This window comes from Dendrobates tinctorius, unplaced genomic scaffold (genome assembly GCF_039654945.1).
Source record: "Dendrobates tinctorius isolate UK_male_01 unplaced genomic scaffold, ASM3965494v1 ptg000208l, whole genome shotgun sequence".
Classification (NCBI taxonomy): Eukaryota; Metazoa; Chordata; class Amphibia; order Anura; family Dendrobatidae; genus Dendrobates; species Dendrobates tinctorius.
The window spans coordinates 107697-123096 of NW_027361875.1; the positions used below are offsets into that span (position 1 = coordinate 107697).

The 15400-nt window shown below is 47.0% G+C and overlaps 1 protein-coding gene across 6 annotated transcripts in view; it reads right to left on the reverse strand.

Annotated features, from left to right (window-relative positions):
- The window catches only part of PCNX1 (pecanex 1), a 139083-nt gene that overhangs the window by 23446 nt on the left and 100237 nt on the right, over positions 1-15400 (reverse strand). For all 6 annotated transcript variants that reach the window (XM_073554138.1, XM_073554137.1, XM_073554136.1 and 3 more), the window contains 7 exons: positions 15125-15355; positions 14824-14924; positions 7611-7761; positions 6144-6374; positions 5415-5689; positions 3773-3981; positions 2618-3045 (listed from right to left, as the gene is read on the reverse strand). In XM_073554138.1, the coding sequence (XP_073410239.1) occupies positions 2618-3045; positions 3773-3981; positions 5415-5689; positions 6144-6374; positions 7611-7761; positions 14824-14924; positions 15125-15355 (1626 nt within the window). The remainder of the gene's footprint in view (positions 1-2617; positions 3046-3772; positions 3982-5414; positions 5690-6143; positions 6375-7610; positions 7762-14823; positions 14925-15124; positions 15356-15400) is intronic.

Genomic DNA, 15400 nt, shown 5'->3' on the forward strand with positions numbered 1-15400 from the left:
CTCGGACGTGAAAATAAAAAAATAATTTTTTTCCACAAAAATGATATTTTTGCCCCCAATTTTTTATTTTCCTAAGGGTAACAGGAGAAATTGGACCCCAAAAATTGTTTTGCAATTTGTCCTGAGTAGGCTGATACCCTACATGTGGGGGTAAAACACTGTTTGGGCGCATGGCAGAGCTTGGAAGGGAAGGAGCACCATTTGACTTTTTCAACTCAGAATTGGCTGGAATTGAGATCAGACGCCATGTTGCATTTGGAGAGCCCCTGATATGCCCAAACAGTGGAAACCCCCAATTATAACTCCAACCCTAACCCCAACACACCCCTAACCCTAATCTGAGCCCTAACCCTAGCCCTAACCCTAAGGCTGTGTGCACACGCTGCGGATTTTGCTGCGGTTCCGCAGCGGTTTTGGCTGCTGCGGACCCCAGTACCAGGATTCCCTATGGGAATCAAAAACCGCAGTGCAGACGGTGCGGAATTTTCCGCGCGGATTATCTGCGGTTTTCAATCCACAGAAAGAATTGACATGTCAATTCTTTCTGCGGATTCTCCTGCGGTTTGCCATCTCCTCTATTGAGGAGATGAAAAACCGCAGGACAAAACCGCAGAGCAATCTGCAGGTAAAACCGCAGGTCTTTTGACCTGCGGTTTCACCTGCGGATTTTACAAAATCCGCGCGGATGAATCCGCACCTAATCTGCAGCGTGTGCACACAGCCTTACCCTAACGGGAAAATGGAGATAAATACTTTTTTTTAGTTTTATTATTTTTCCCTAACTAAGGGGGTGATAACGGGGGGTTGATTTACTATTTATGGCGGTTTTTATTTTTGGCGGCTGTCACACGCTAAAAGACGCTTTTTATTGTAAAAATAGTTTTTGCATCACCACATATTGAGAGCTATAATTTTTCCGTATTTTGACCCACTGAGTCATGTGAGGTCTTATTTTTTGCGGGACGAGTTGACGTTTTTATTGGTACCATTTCCGGGCACGTGACATTTTTTGATCGCTTTTTATTCCTATTTTTGGGATGCAGAATGAACAAAAACCAGCGTTTCATGAATTTCTTTTGGGGGGGTGCGTTTACACCGTTCCGCGTACGGTAAAATTGATAAGGCGGTTTTATTCTTCGGGTCAGTATGGTTACAGCGATACCTCATTTAGGTCTTTTTTTATGTTTTTGTCGGTTTTATGCAATGAAAACTATTTTATATAAAAAATAATTATTTTTGCATCGCTTTATTCTGTGAGCTATAACTTTTTAATTTTTTCGCTGATGATGCTGTGTGGTGGCTCGTTTTTTGCGGGACAAGATGACGTTTTCAGCGGTACCATGGATATTTATATGCGTCTTTTTGATCGCGCGTTATTACACTTTTTGTTTGGCGGTATGATAATAAATCATTTTTTGCTTCGTTTTTTATTTTTATTTTTTAAGGGGTTCGCTAAAAGGGTTAACTAATGGGACAGTTTTATAGGGCGGGTCATTATGGACGCGGCGATACCTAATATGTGTACTTTTATTGGTTTTTTTTTTTATTATTTTCAAAAAATGAATTTATTGGGGAATATTTTTTTTTTTTTTACTAATTTATTTGGCGATTTTTTTTAATTTATTTTTACATTTTTTTTTAATTTTTTTTTTACTTTATTACATAGTCCCAGGTGGGACATCACTGTCCTGTGACAGATCGCTGATCTGTCACATCACAGATCACTGTGACAGATCAGCAATCTGTCACAGGCATTGAAGCAGACTTCCTCTTGCCTGCGCTTTGCAGGCACTGAGGAAGCCAGCTTCCTCAGGTCCCCGAAGGCCCCCGTCGCCATCTTGGATTCGGGGGCCTGGAGGATAGGAGCCCCCCGCAGCAGCGCTGCACATTGCGCTGCCGTGGGGGGCTCAGGGAAGCATGGAGGGAGCCCCCTCCCTGCCGATGCTTCCCTTTAACTCCCGGTGCAAGGGGTTAACGTGTCGGGGGCGGTCCGTGACCGCCCCTGACACATAGTGCCGGGTGTCAGCTGTGATAATCAGCTGACACCCGGCCGCGATCAGCGGCGCTCACCACGTGGGCGCCGCTGATCGCGGTAGACGTACTATCCCGTCCACGGTCATACGGGCCCGGGTACCGTGGACGGGATAGTACGTCGGATGTCAGGAAGGGGTTAAGCTGAGTGGTAATGAGATTTCGTTCACAATTTGGCAACATTTATGGCATATGGAAACTTATCCTTAATGTGTACCTAGAATTATTCATATAAAGAAAATCATACTATAAAGGATTATTCCAATTTATCGGCTATGGTCTGTGCTGCTGGCTGTGCTTACTGATACAGTACCTTGTCTGCCTAGGAAGACTGCGTTTATTTCTGGGAGTAAAAAAAACAAAACAAAAAAGCATGGATGCCTTATTGTTCCATACCCAGAAAGGCCAGAACTCATGAGCAGGGATCACTGCTAGTGCTGCTCATTATTTTACATGGTCTGTACCATACTAGTGTTTCTCAATAAGCAGAGGTACATTACGGTACACAACCAATAAGAGGCATACATTATATACCCAGGTTCGTGCTGTACAAGACAGGACAATACTACCCAAGATGCGTCCTAACCTGTACTCTGTACATGACGTCTTCCTTTTTGGCTCTTGAATGTGTTGCTGGACTTGAATTGCCACATGACTGTGTTTCAATAACATTGTTTCCTCCTTCAGTTCCCAAAAACCCCACTAAAGTGTGCCGCTTGCATGCAGGTATACTCTGGCTGGAGCTGCTAGAGGAAGGAAAGCCGATCACAACTGACTGGCTTGTGGGGTCTGCTTGGTTTGCCATAGACAAACGTGACTGGATGGATGTCGGGAGGTTACGGAGAGAGATCTGGCTGGTAGAGGATCGCCTGCAAGGCACAAATCCTGTGTTGGATGTCCGGAGGGAAGAGTGACGGCTGTTGTAGCAGTATGATGATTGACTGGCTACGGAGCCACGGGCAGGGGAATGTCGGACAAGGCTTGATTGCATGGAGTGAGAACTGTGGCTGGTTCCTACAAACAAGAAGACAACAAGAAGGCTGTTAAATAGCTCATTTTCATTATTTCTAACATATAAACATACCCTTATTTCTTTTATATATTCCCCTCGATGCTGCTAATAAATACCGCTACGAAAAGGCTTGTAACTAGGGATGAGAAGGCCAATGGAATTTCGGATTCTGGTACCCTACCCAAACTTAATTTCAAAGTTTGATTCAGGCACCAGAACTTTACCCAGATTTATACTAGAAGCCCACTGAAAACAGTAATGACCTGAACTTTGGAGCCTAGAAAATCTCTCTCTCTCATTATGTGATTGTAGACTTGTGAATCCTCAGCACGCAGTACTGGCAACAGGCGATCACGTGCAGACTAGACATGCATAGCCACACTCAACACAAGTGTATTGAGCAAGGCTGGACACATCTAGTGGGAATGTGGCCGGAAGTATGCAAATTGCATACTTATAGTCATATGACTGCATGGTCTCACCGCCGACAAAGAATCCTGACAACGTGCACTGAGTGACTGCAGACTTGAGTCCCCAGCCTGAACAACCCTTTTAACAACATTTAAAAAGTCAGATATAGGCAATTTGATAAAATCTATCAAATTAATCAGATTTTACAAAGGAAAAGCCTCTTCAAAAATAAACATATCAAGAAACTCTTGTTGCCTCTTTTCAAAAATGCATGAAAATATTTAGAGTGTAACAAACTCAAATCCTTTCCGTGCTTACCTAGTGTTGATAGATGAGGGACTCCTGGAGGTTGGAGGCGTGAAGTCTGTACATGTCCTGTACCCCCAGGAACGCCCCCTTGTGATACACTTATTTGAGCATCATTTGCATTAGAAGGGTTGTTACTGTTTATGGAGGTCCCGCCTCCAGCATCAGAGTCCTCTATGTTTCCACCACTATTACATCCCGCTCCGCAGCCCTTCCTCAACCTAGGAGGCAAGAAAACAGATAAACTGTAGACTATACATTCAGGATTGGGTCACATGCAGTGGTTTCGATTTGGCTTTTTTTTTCTGTATGAAATATATATAGAGGCTATGGCAGGAAAACTACAGTGGAAATTCTGTGGGTTTTTTTTCTTGCTGATAAGCCTCATATCTAAATTGGGAAAATTGCATTAAACAGAAACTGAAAACCTGGAAAAAAAAAAACAAGCAAACCCTGCATCACATGACAAAGTGCACTGTGTGAATAAGAACTGAGAAATATCAGTCATCTTGATGCTACTTTAAAACACTATGGTCCCGATTCATTAAGACTGCAGTATCATACGACAGTCTTAAGGAGGGGCATGCAAGAGTAAGGTGCACAAAATTCATTAAGAGGGGTTGTCCATGCTTATGAGTGACTGCAGACTTGAGCTCCATGTGACTGCAGACATGTGAATCCTCAGTGATCCCCGTCAGGATTCTCTGCTATTGGGAGCAGACGGTCATGTGACTGCAAATATGTGCTTTGCATACTTCCAGCCACATTCCAACTAGACGTGTTTGGTCTTGCGCAATTCGCTTGTATTGAACAAGGCTGTGCATGTCTTATTGGAATCCGACATGTATGTAAATTGTAAAGCTGTGGTCACCAGAGAATCCTGACAGTATGCACACAGTGCACTGTGAGGACTCACGAGCCTGCAATTACAGAGTGACTGCAAACTTGAACCCCAAGCCTGGAATACCACTCTTATGAAATCAGTGCATCTTCTCAGTGGTGTGCGCCTCCATGGACCGGAATAACATTTCTGAAGTTAGAAACGCCAACCTTTTTGAAGGGCGGGTACAGCTGCACCCAGCTATCCCTCTTTCCCAACGACTCCTGTTTTGGCTAGAGCTGCTGAAAACTCTTATGAAAACATCAAATGTTGAAAGATTTTTGTGCAACTTCAAGTTGAGCAGAAATTTTTCCGACTTTTCAAAGCGTTTACACCAGTTTTCTGGCGTAAACACTTTGATGAATAGGGGTTTATGTTTTCTCCGCTGTCAAGAACTAGATGGAAAAAATGCATTAAAAAAAATGATATAGATTCCTTTTTAAAGGCTTGTAAGCTTTTCTGGTATGTTTGTGTAACCCAATATTTGTTTCCCTATTACAGGCTTTAGAACTGCAGTTCTTCTCTTATTCCTCCTGGAAATATATAATTAGACAATAGACTTATCATCCATGCCAACACGGTCAGCACTGATTAGAACTCATCAGTGAGAAGGGAAATGGCAAGATATCAATTTCTTCATACTCGCTAAGGAGGAATAACAGCGGAACGGCGCAATGCATAGTACTAGGCTGGAGAACTAAGTATTTACCGACATGTCGATAGAGCGGATAGGGTCTCTAGAATAATCTGCGCCATAGAAAAGTTTCCCTTTACCTGTGCCAGGTAGACACAATAAAATTCCTGATATTTGCCACACTTATAGGTCCTCCGACAATATCCTTGAGCTGATCATGGCTGTCAGAGTAGGAAGTTGTTAGTGGGGACACGTAAATGGGATATCCAATAGGCTGGTCGCATGAAGAGTTGATCATGTTCCTGAGAGCCTGTTTAGCATTTTGGATGCTTCCTCTCTCTGGGTTGCGATTCCGGAGAAAAACAAGCTCCTGCTGTTGGCCGGCCCATAGTCCACGAACACATTCTTTGTTTACCTGGTAGAATGGGAAAATTGGATTTTGTTAAAAATGTAGTAAAAGGTGTGCGAGGCTCATAATAGCAAAAAATATATAATTTAAAAAAAATTTTTCTAGCACAGGATGTGTTATGTGTTTTTATGCACATAAAATAAGCAAATAAATAATTTACTAATTGCATAGCGGCTCGTAGACATCCTGGTTAGTCTTGTACGCCCCCGCATTCAGTAGTCACCTAGTGCTATAGGATAATATGACATCCTACGGATTCGGTGCACCTACCGGAACAAGGATGTTCTGTCTTCGCCTGCTTAGATATATAGAGAACACAGAAGGGAACACAACTGCCCTGCTCAACCGTTTAGAGACAGTCTGCTATGCAAGTTAGTTGGAAAAACAATTAACCTAAATATTCAAGTTATTCATAGCGTATCCTCTCTGACAGCAGAAAGGGTTAAAAAATATGAGTCACCTTGATAACTCGGAAGCTGAGATAGCGTTTATTTAACATGATAATCTTGTACTCGTTGGTTCCGTCGTCCATGACATGGCGCAGGGCTAGTAATGAAGGAGAGTTGGAGAGAACAGCGCTTCTCCATGCTGGATCTCCCTCATGGGCAATTACTAAATTTTGCTCATGAGACATGATGGCTTCATACAACACTGCAGGGTCATCGTACTCGTCTGGAGAGGTAAAGTGATCCTAAAGTGGAGAATTACAAAGCAGATAATGCATATCATCGATTGACAGCTTGAGGAAAACAAGATATGTCTGTCTCTTATATCTGCACACTATCATTACTAACCGTAGTTATACAAGTAGATTGTCACCCTATCTGTTAACTAACTACCCGATGTTGCCCAAAAACCTTTATCTTTTGACAGCTATCCCTCAAGAGGTCCCCACCATAAGGCTATGTGCACACGTTGCGGATTCTGCTGCGTTACCGCAGCGGTTTTGGCCCTGTGGAAACGCAGCAGTTCCGCAGACCAAGTACAGTACAATGAAAGCCTATGGGTTTTCAAATACGCTGTGCTCATGCTGCGTTTTTTTTCCCACACGGTTTTGCTGCAGTTTACAAACCGCAGCATGTCAATTGTTTGGGCGGTTTCCGCAGCAGTTTCACAACTTTAACATAGTAGAGGTGTGAAACCGCAGGGCAAAACCGCATGTCACTTTACCTGCGTTTCCGCGCGGAAGAATCCGCAACATGTGCACATAGCCTAAACATGCAAGCTCCACCAAGGATGCATGTGAAATAAGGAGAGAGAAGAAAGTCACTGCCAGAAATCTAACTATGTGGGCCACACCCTGAGGAAGAAGGACTGTGTCTACTTTGAAATGCATTGGTTTTGTGGCTGCACTGAGGTCCCGTAGCTTACTGACAGTGAAGTCACATCAGACAAGCCCTCTGCTCAGGCTGCAATCTAGCTGCAGCGCTTCCAACAGGAGCATGCCTCCATTTGAACATCTCCGACAGCCAGAGAGGGGCATCCATGGGAGAATGCACCTGCAACAGACCTTCCGCTGAAACAGGACCATGCTGCCAGCATGGTGCAGAGATGGGAGCTGCATGATTACTACCAGTAAGTACCCCGCTGACAGCAGTCACCCACTACAACTAATCTTGTGGTATATACTGTAAATAGCCATTGGCAGCCAGTCCCCAAGCAACTTGTCAGGGTATAATACCTTTTTTTTTTTTTTACTGATGCAGTGCAGTTATTAAAAACCAGATGCAGAAAGAATGTCATGTAGATGTAATAAATGGACAATACAAAAGAAATGTTTTTATTTCAAGCAAAATGGACGATTTTTCTTACTTTAGTATGAGCAGGGCCTAAGAGAATCTCAGCATAGTCCTATACATCATATTAGACGTTTGGTAGATTTGGTTGAACTGTGTACAGACATAAAAAAAAAAAAATCTACACAAACCTGGTGAAGTTTTAATGACATGCGGATTCCAGGGACAACTACTTTTCGGAGTAATTCCATATCTGCAAAAATCCACTCATCACGAATAGAGGAGATACGGAAATCTCCCTTAAACAAGGCATGTAGACCGTAGAGAAAAGACTCCAGGTTACTAAAAGGGAAAAATACATAATGTCTGTAAAGCACTGTGGAATTAATGGCACTATATCAATAAGTAAAATAAATAAATGTATCAAACTAATGCAGTACGTTTACAGCAAAAATAGGCAACCTCTGTAGACATACAGCAAAAATGATTAAAATGTTTATTTCTATTACCAGGACAGCATTAGAAAAAGAACCTGTAAAAAGACGGACAAAACTGCAAACATAAATTAACTTTATCGCTTCATTGAGGGACACAGGTTACCATGGGTGTATGCTTCTGTCGCTAGGAAGCGGACACTATGCAAAATATGAAAAAAAAATAGCTCCTCCTCAGCAGTATACACCTACCGACAGGCACAAAGCAATCCAGTTTTTGCTTAGCGTCTGTAGGGGGCGGACCTGGATCTAACACCAGATCCGCAGTGTTTTTCCTTTACAGGTTTAGTGTGTGTCAGCTCTTCAGGTAACAGGGTGCAGTTTTTCTCACCCTGTTTTCCCACATTTATTCAACTGAGAGAGCAGTGTGGTATCACCCACATCGCCCACTCTCTGACCCGCAGGCAGGACTTTGTCCCCTGTCTCCCTTTGGGGTGTTTCAGGGGGACTCTTGGTGGCCAGTCCTTGCCTTTCCCCTTCTCACTCCTCTCCTCTGAGAGGGCTGAGAGGAAGACTGTGTTCACCGGTGGTGGCCTCCCCCTTTTTTTTTTTTTTTTTTACTAAGGGGTTGACGCCGTCTTCTGCACCGGCTGGAGACAGTGCTGGAAGGAGGATCTTCTGTCCCAGGACCCTCTCCCTCCCGAGGGTCATGATGTGGTCCTCATCTATTAAGAGGAGCCAGATTCAAGCAGGTATGACCCCCCCCCCAGCAGCAATCACCGGTAGGGCCCCTGCAGCTCCCGTTTTCTCCTTCTGCCCGGGACCCAGATAAAAATTTTGCGCCCTTTTATCCTTTTGCGCTGTCCGACATTTTACAGCCTTCTTCCTCCAGGCTGTTATCCGCTTAGGCCACGCCCCCTCCAGCATTCTCTCCATCAGCGGGCTCCTCTTCCCTGCCGTACACGTCCCCAGCTTAGCGCGGCAATTCTCTCTCACGTCCTCGGTCCTAGGCACGCCCCTCTCCGGCCACAGCCAATTGGCGCCTTATTTTCATTTTTTCCCCAAGCGCCGGGCATGCCCCCCTTGCCTGTCGTCGGTCCCGGCGTTGGCATTGGGCTCATAACAGGCTGGTCACGCCCCAACAGGCGTGCCAGCCTATCAGGATGCTGCTTTCTGCTTCTTTGGCCGCCCCCCCCCCTCCTTTTTCTGCGCGCCTGGCCCGACTGGCCAATTACAGGGGGTCCCCAACTCCCTCATCAGGACACTAACCCCGCCCACCACAAGCTTCAGCGTCTCGTGGCTCAGGGGGCACAGTGTCCATCTTGAGCTCTTGCAGTGTCTTCTCTGACACGGGGGACTCTGCTACCTGCTTTCCTGCATCAGGGATCCGGCGGGGGGACACAGCTACCTGTGTTGCTGCATCGCTGGGTGTCTGGTAGGCTCTGCATTTCCCACCCCTGGCCACTTTGAAGGCGATACTGCTGAGGGAAGCTAACATAGTTCATAGCGTCCTGCTGCAGTTTTTTTCACATAGGCTCTACCTATTCCCAACCCTGCAGGGGCCTCTGGTTATATTCCTACGGTGATTCACTACGCTTGTGCCCGCTGTAAGAGAAAGTGGGCTTCAGGCCAGCCGTCTCCCTTCTGTCCATCCTGCAGTCCTTCCACCATGTCTGCCCCTCAGAAGAACTCTAACGCCTGGGATAAGAGCACCCCCCCCCCTCTGGAGTGGGCTGTTGCCATGTCCCAGTCTGTCTCAGGTCTGACTGTTGCCATGTCTCAGTCGGTTTTAGACCTGACCAAAATATCAGCCCCTGGTACAATTCCTGGAACGTATGCCGCATCTCACTGCCGCCACCAGTGCTCCGAACACCTCACACAGTGATTCGCACGCACCTGATCACGACCTTCACAGGGACAGATCAGGAGGAAGGTCTAGGAAGCGGACTCTGTCTAGCTCCTCTTCATATTCGACAGCACCCAGGGTGCCTCTCTCTGCCCGTTCCCCCTCCTCGGAGGCGGACGTCGGGTCACAAGTAGCCTTTCTCTCAGAGTCTGACTCGGAAGCAGATCAGACCGCTGGAACTCAGGACATGGTAGATAGCCTTATTTCGGCTATCGTTCAAACCCTCGAAATAAAAGAGGAAGATGCGACTGCTCAGGACAAGTCAGTTTCAATCAAATGGGTGAAACGTCCCTCCAGACTTTTTCCCAATCATAATGAGTTTGAGGCCACTACTTCTAGACACTGGGAACATCCCGTCAAACGCTTCCCGGGAAGAAAACCACTAGACATCCTATACTCATTTAGCTCAGACCTTGTCAGCAAATGGTCTGAATCTCCTAAGGTGGTCCCGCCGGTCTCACACTTAGCATCCCACACAGTCCTGTCCATTCCCGATGCGGCATCTCTCAAGGACGCTACGGACATACCGAATGAGGCTTTAACAAAATCAGCCTTTGAGGCGTCAGGCGCTTCTTTCTGCCCAAATTTTGCCTCCACATGGTGGCGAAAGATATATCAGCCTGAGCCAAGATACTTCGCAGAGGGATTGTGGCGGCAGCTCCCACAGAGGAGCTAGCAGATTTAGCAGACCAAATTGCCCTTGCAGGTAAATACCTGTTCAATGCCTCCCTGGATGCTGCTGCTTGCTCAGCAAGAGCAAACAGCAACATTATTGCTATTCGCCGCATCCTTTGGTTGAAGGCGTGGAACGCAGATCCAGCATCCAAAAAATCTCTCACTGGCCTACCGTTCCAGGGCTCCACGCTCATTGGGGCCAAGCTGGACCAGATCATTTTGGATACCACCGGAGGCAAAAGTACTTCTCTGCCCCAATCCAGGCCAAGACGCCCCTTCAACAGAAAGGGCCCCCAGGCTTTTCGGCCCTTTCGACCTTTCTCTTCCTCAGGTGGATTCTCCCAGCAGGACTGTTCTTCTGCACAAGGGGAAAGAAGGAAACCTTCCTTCAAACCTACCCCTCACTGGAGGTCTAAGAGCCGCTCCACTGAGCCCTCCGGTTCTCGCGGCCACAGATTTTCCTCAAAATGACGGGTCACCCCCACCTGGGAATTTTTCCAGGGTGGGAGGCAGGCTTCTTCTTTTCAAGACTTGGTTAGTGGCGGTCGATGACGCCTGGGTCAGGGAGATTGTCACATCAGGCTACAAGATAGAATTTTCTTCCTCGCTCGTCCACCAAAACAGCCCTCTCATGCCCCAGGGCTTCTCCTGGCTGTCTCTTCCCTCCTAAGCTCAGGACTAATCGTACCCATTCCTTGGCACGAACGGTTTTCCGGGTTCTACTCAAACCTGTTCGTAGTCCCGAAAAAGGATGGTTCCCTTCGCCCGATCTTGGACCTCAAGCAGTTGAATCGCCACCTTCTGGTTCGCCACTTTTGAAATGAGTCGTTGCGCTCGGTGATCGCCTCCATGTCCTCTTTGCTCTGTGGACATTCAGGATGCTTATCTGCAGGTTCCTGTTTGCGTGCAGAGTGACAGGTTCCTTCGGTTTGCCATAAAGGAGTACCATTACCAGTTCACGGCTCTCCCATTCAGTCTGGCGTCCGCCCCCAGGGTCTTCATGAAGATCATGGCGGCGGTCATGGCTATCCTTCGTTTAAAAGGGATTCTTATAATCCCTTATCTCGACGATCTCCTGGTCAAGGGCCCGTCTCGCCGAGACTGTGATCACAGCCTCCAGATCACTCTGGACACGCTTCGCCGTCTCGGCTGGATAATCACCAAAGAGAAGTCGACCCTGATCCCAACTCTGTGTCTCGTATTCCTAGGCATGGAATTCGACACCATCCAAGCTCGAGTCTTCCTTCCAAAGAAGTTCTTGTCCCTCCGGCAGGGGATCAGAGCCCTAAAGCACCCGGTCCTTCTTCCCCTTCGGCTCTGCATGAGAATCCTGGGGAAGATTATTGCCTCCATGGAAGCAGTGCCATATACCCAGTTTCACTCCCGCCCTCTCCAGCTAGCCCTCCTGTCTGCCTGGGACAAGACAACAGTCTCCCTGGATCGACCAGTGCTTCTGCCTCTCAAGATGAGGCAATCCCTAACCTGATGGACGCTTTCCACCTCGGTCCTACGCGGGAGATCCTTCCTATTCGGTGGCAAGTCATCACCACCGATGCTAGTCTCTTGGTTTGGGGAGCGGTTTTCCTCCACCTTACAGAGCAGGACCACTGGGATGCTCAGGAGACCCTCCTCCCAATCAATCTCTTGGAGATCAGGGCAATCCTTCTTGCCCTCATCCACCGGCAGTCCATCCTCACAGGCAAGCCAGTCCGCATCCAGTCGGACAACGCCACGGCCGTGGCTTACATAAATCACCAAGGCAGAGCTCGCAGCAAGCAGATCATGCTGGAGGTGGCAAAGATTCTGTGTTGGGTGGAAAGCCATGTTCCCGCCATATCGGCCATCCACATTCCGGGAGTGGACAACTGGGAAGCCGATTTCCTGAGCAGTCAGGGGCTCGTGCCTGGCGAGTGGTCTCTCAACCCCGCCATCATCCACCAAATTTGCCTGAGGTGGGGCGTTCCGGATGTCGACCTCATGGCGTCTCAAACCAACCACAGGGTTCCCCGGTACGTAGCCAGGTCTCTGTATCCGATGGCCGTTGGTTTTGACGCACTTGTGGTCCCAGTTTTGCATGCCTTATCTGTTCCCACCTCTTCCCGATTCCAAGAGTCGTGAAAAAGATAAAGGCAGAAGGGGTCCCTGTTCTGTTAGTAGCTCCAAATTGGCCACGGAGGACCTGGTATGCGGAGCTAGAGAACATGCTCTCGGATGTTCCCTGGAGGCTTCCAGACCTATCGCAAGGGCCCCTCTTCCACCCGAATTCTCGGTCTCTGAGCTTAATGGCATGGCCGTTGAGGCCGCGGTCCTGAGAGAGGCAGGTTTTTCCCACAATGTCATCTAGACCATGATTAAGGCAAGAAAACCAGCGTCATCACGCATCTATCACAGATGTTGGAAAGCCTTCTTTCGGTGGTGTGAGGACAACAGTTTTTTTCCTATGACTTTTTCTCTTCCCTCCGTTCTTGGATTTCTACAGACGGGTCTCGATTCCGGCCTTTCCCTCAGTACCTTAAAGGGTCAGGTGTCCGCTCTGGCTATCCTCTTCCAAAGGGATCTGGCTTGCCTTCCCCAGGTGAAGACTTTTCTTCAGGGCGTTACTCACACAGCGCCTCCTTACCAATCTCCGGTCGATCCATGGGATCTAAATCTTGTCTTGAGCGTCCTCCAGCGTGCGCACTTTGAGCAGATTCAGGATATTTCCTTTTCCCTCCTCAAGTGGAAGGTGGCCTTCCTGGTCGCCATCACCTCTATTAGGAGGGTCTCAGAGTTGGCAGCATTGTCCTGCCGTTCTCCTTTCCTAGTTTTGCACCAGGACAAGGTGGTCCTTAGACCGGTTCCTTCTTTTCTGCCAAAGGCAGTCTTTGCCTTTCACATCAACGAGGACATCATCCTCCCCTTTCTGTGTCCCTCTCCAACTATCCCTTGGAGAGATCCCTCCACAAGCTGAACTGTGTCAGGGCTATTACAGTCTACCTTGCTAGCACTGCTTCCTTCTGTCAGTCCGATTCCCTGTTTGTCGTCTCTGAAGGTCGTCGGAAAGGGTCCAGCCTCCAAATCCACCATTGCTCGTTGGATTTCTTCAGCGGTTCGGGAGGCATACCGCGTTCAGGACAAACAGCCTCCTCCGGGGGTGAGGACTCACTCTACACTGGCTGTGGGAGCTCCCTGGGCCGTTCGTCACCAGGCAAACTGCAAGGCCGCAACCTTGTCGTCCCTCCATACTTACATGAGATTTTACAAGGTAGATACTCACGCCTCTGCTGATGCAGGCTTGGGTAAGAAGATAGGTCATCCGGTGGGAGACCGCCGCCTGCACTAAGTAACATTCTCTCAGCATTTCTTTCCCACCTTCAGGACTGCTTTTGGACGTCCCATGGTAACCTGTGTCCCCCAATGAAGCGAGAAAGAAAGAGGGATTTTTGGTACTTACCGTAAAATCTCTTTCTTGGAGCCTTCATTGGGGGACACAGAACCCTCCCTTAATGTTGTACCGTGTTGGCCAATTTGCCGTTGTTTTGGGTTGGTACATAGGTTGAGTTTTTGTTGTACTTGCTCCTACTGCTTTAGCACCAACTGGATTGCTTTATGCCTGTCGGTAGGTATATACTGCCGAGGAGGAGTTATTTTTTTCTTATTTGCATAGTGTCCGCCTTCTAGCGACAGCAGCATACACCCATGGTAACCTGCGTCCCCCAATGAAGGCTCCAAGAAAGAGATTTTACGGTAAGTACCAAAAATCCCTCTTTTGCCAAGTGAAGCAGTTTTAAAATATGCTGCATGGCGCACTGGAACAACAGGTGTAATATACGACGCTGCCTGTGGCACTCTGTGTAGCGCTTTTAGAGGGGATTTCTACTTTTAAAAAAGTAGACCCCAAACGTTTCTAGTTTTGAATAATATCAGATAGCACTCTCCCTGGCTCTCTGCTCTCAAGTGCTTTCGTTGAAGCAGTGAAAGAATGTTGACACCTCACATTACAGCTGCAGACAATCACTGAGCTCAGCTCCTCATCCTTTCCACCTACATTTCCCAAGCCGCTGTGCTCAGCGATTGGCTACAGTGATGATGTTAACTGTCGCACATGACATCACCGTTGCAGCTAAAACAAAGAAGGGAGTGTTGGCGGAGAATCAGGGAGGACGAGTACTATCCGATTTTGTCATTTTACAAGAAAGTGTTTGGGGGTCTACTTTTCTAAAATTAAAAAAAAAAAAAAAATCTTTAATTTTACAGTGTGCGTCAGTGTTTGAAATCTTGTGTAAGCAATATGGAGCTATGGATTATACATTCATTTCTAAAAGTAATATCACCAACACATTTTATTAAGAATTTAACTGCAGCTCCGTTAAAAATGTCAAAATACGAGTCAGGATAAAGACGGTCTACCTGGACATATGATGAGAAGCTGTTCCAAGTGCTCTTCTCCCCAAAATACAAAGCCCATAACAAAGGGTCACCAGAGGGGAATCTTTTTCGGCTTCGATAGGCTGAAAAAAAAAATAAAAAAAATAAAATGCAAGTGCCATTAATAGTGGATCAGTCGGCATTAGAGATAAGAGTTTGCGGTATCCCCCAAAGGTTTGCAATTATGGTAAAAGGCGGCAAAGGCAAAATTAATATTAAAATAACAAGCAATATCCGAGCTGATCATAACGGCACAGATAGAGACTTTTTTCCCCACATTCACCTTTTCTCTGCGGGAGGAACAGTACTTGATCCAGTTCAGATAGCTGGCACAGAAGCTTTCTCTTGAAATGCCGGCCAAGCGAAGGTCATAGTCTTCATCGATGTTTGGGTTAAATGTAGGGTCCACATCCACGTAGCAATGATCAGCACATGGTCGGAGTCCTTCCTGCATAGTTTCATTGGCCAACCACTCCTCCAGTTTTGCAGAAGCAGTCACATAGTAGATAATGCCCTTGAAGAAAATACAGGCAGCAATTGAGTTCGTCACTGTGGGCAT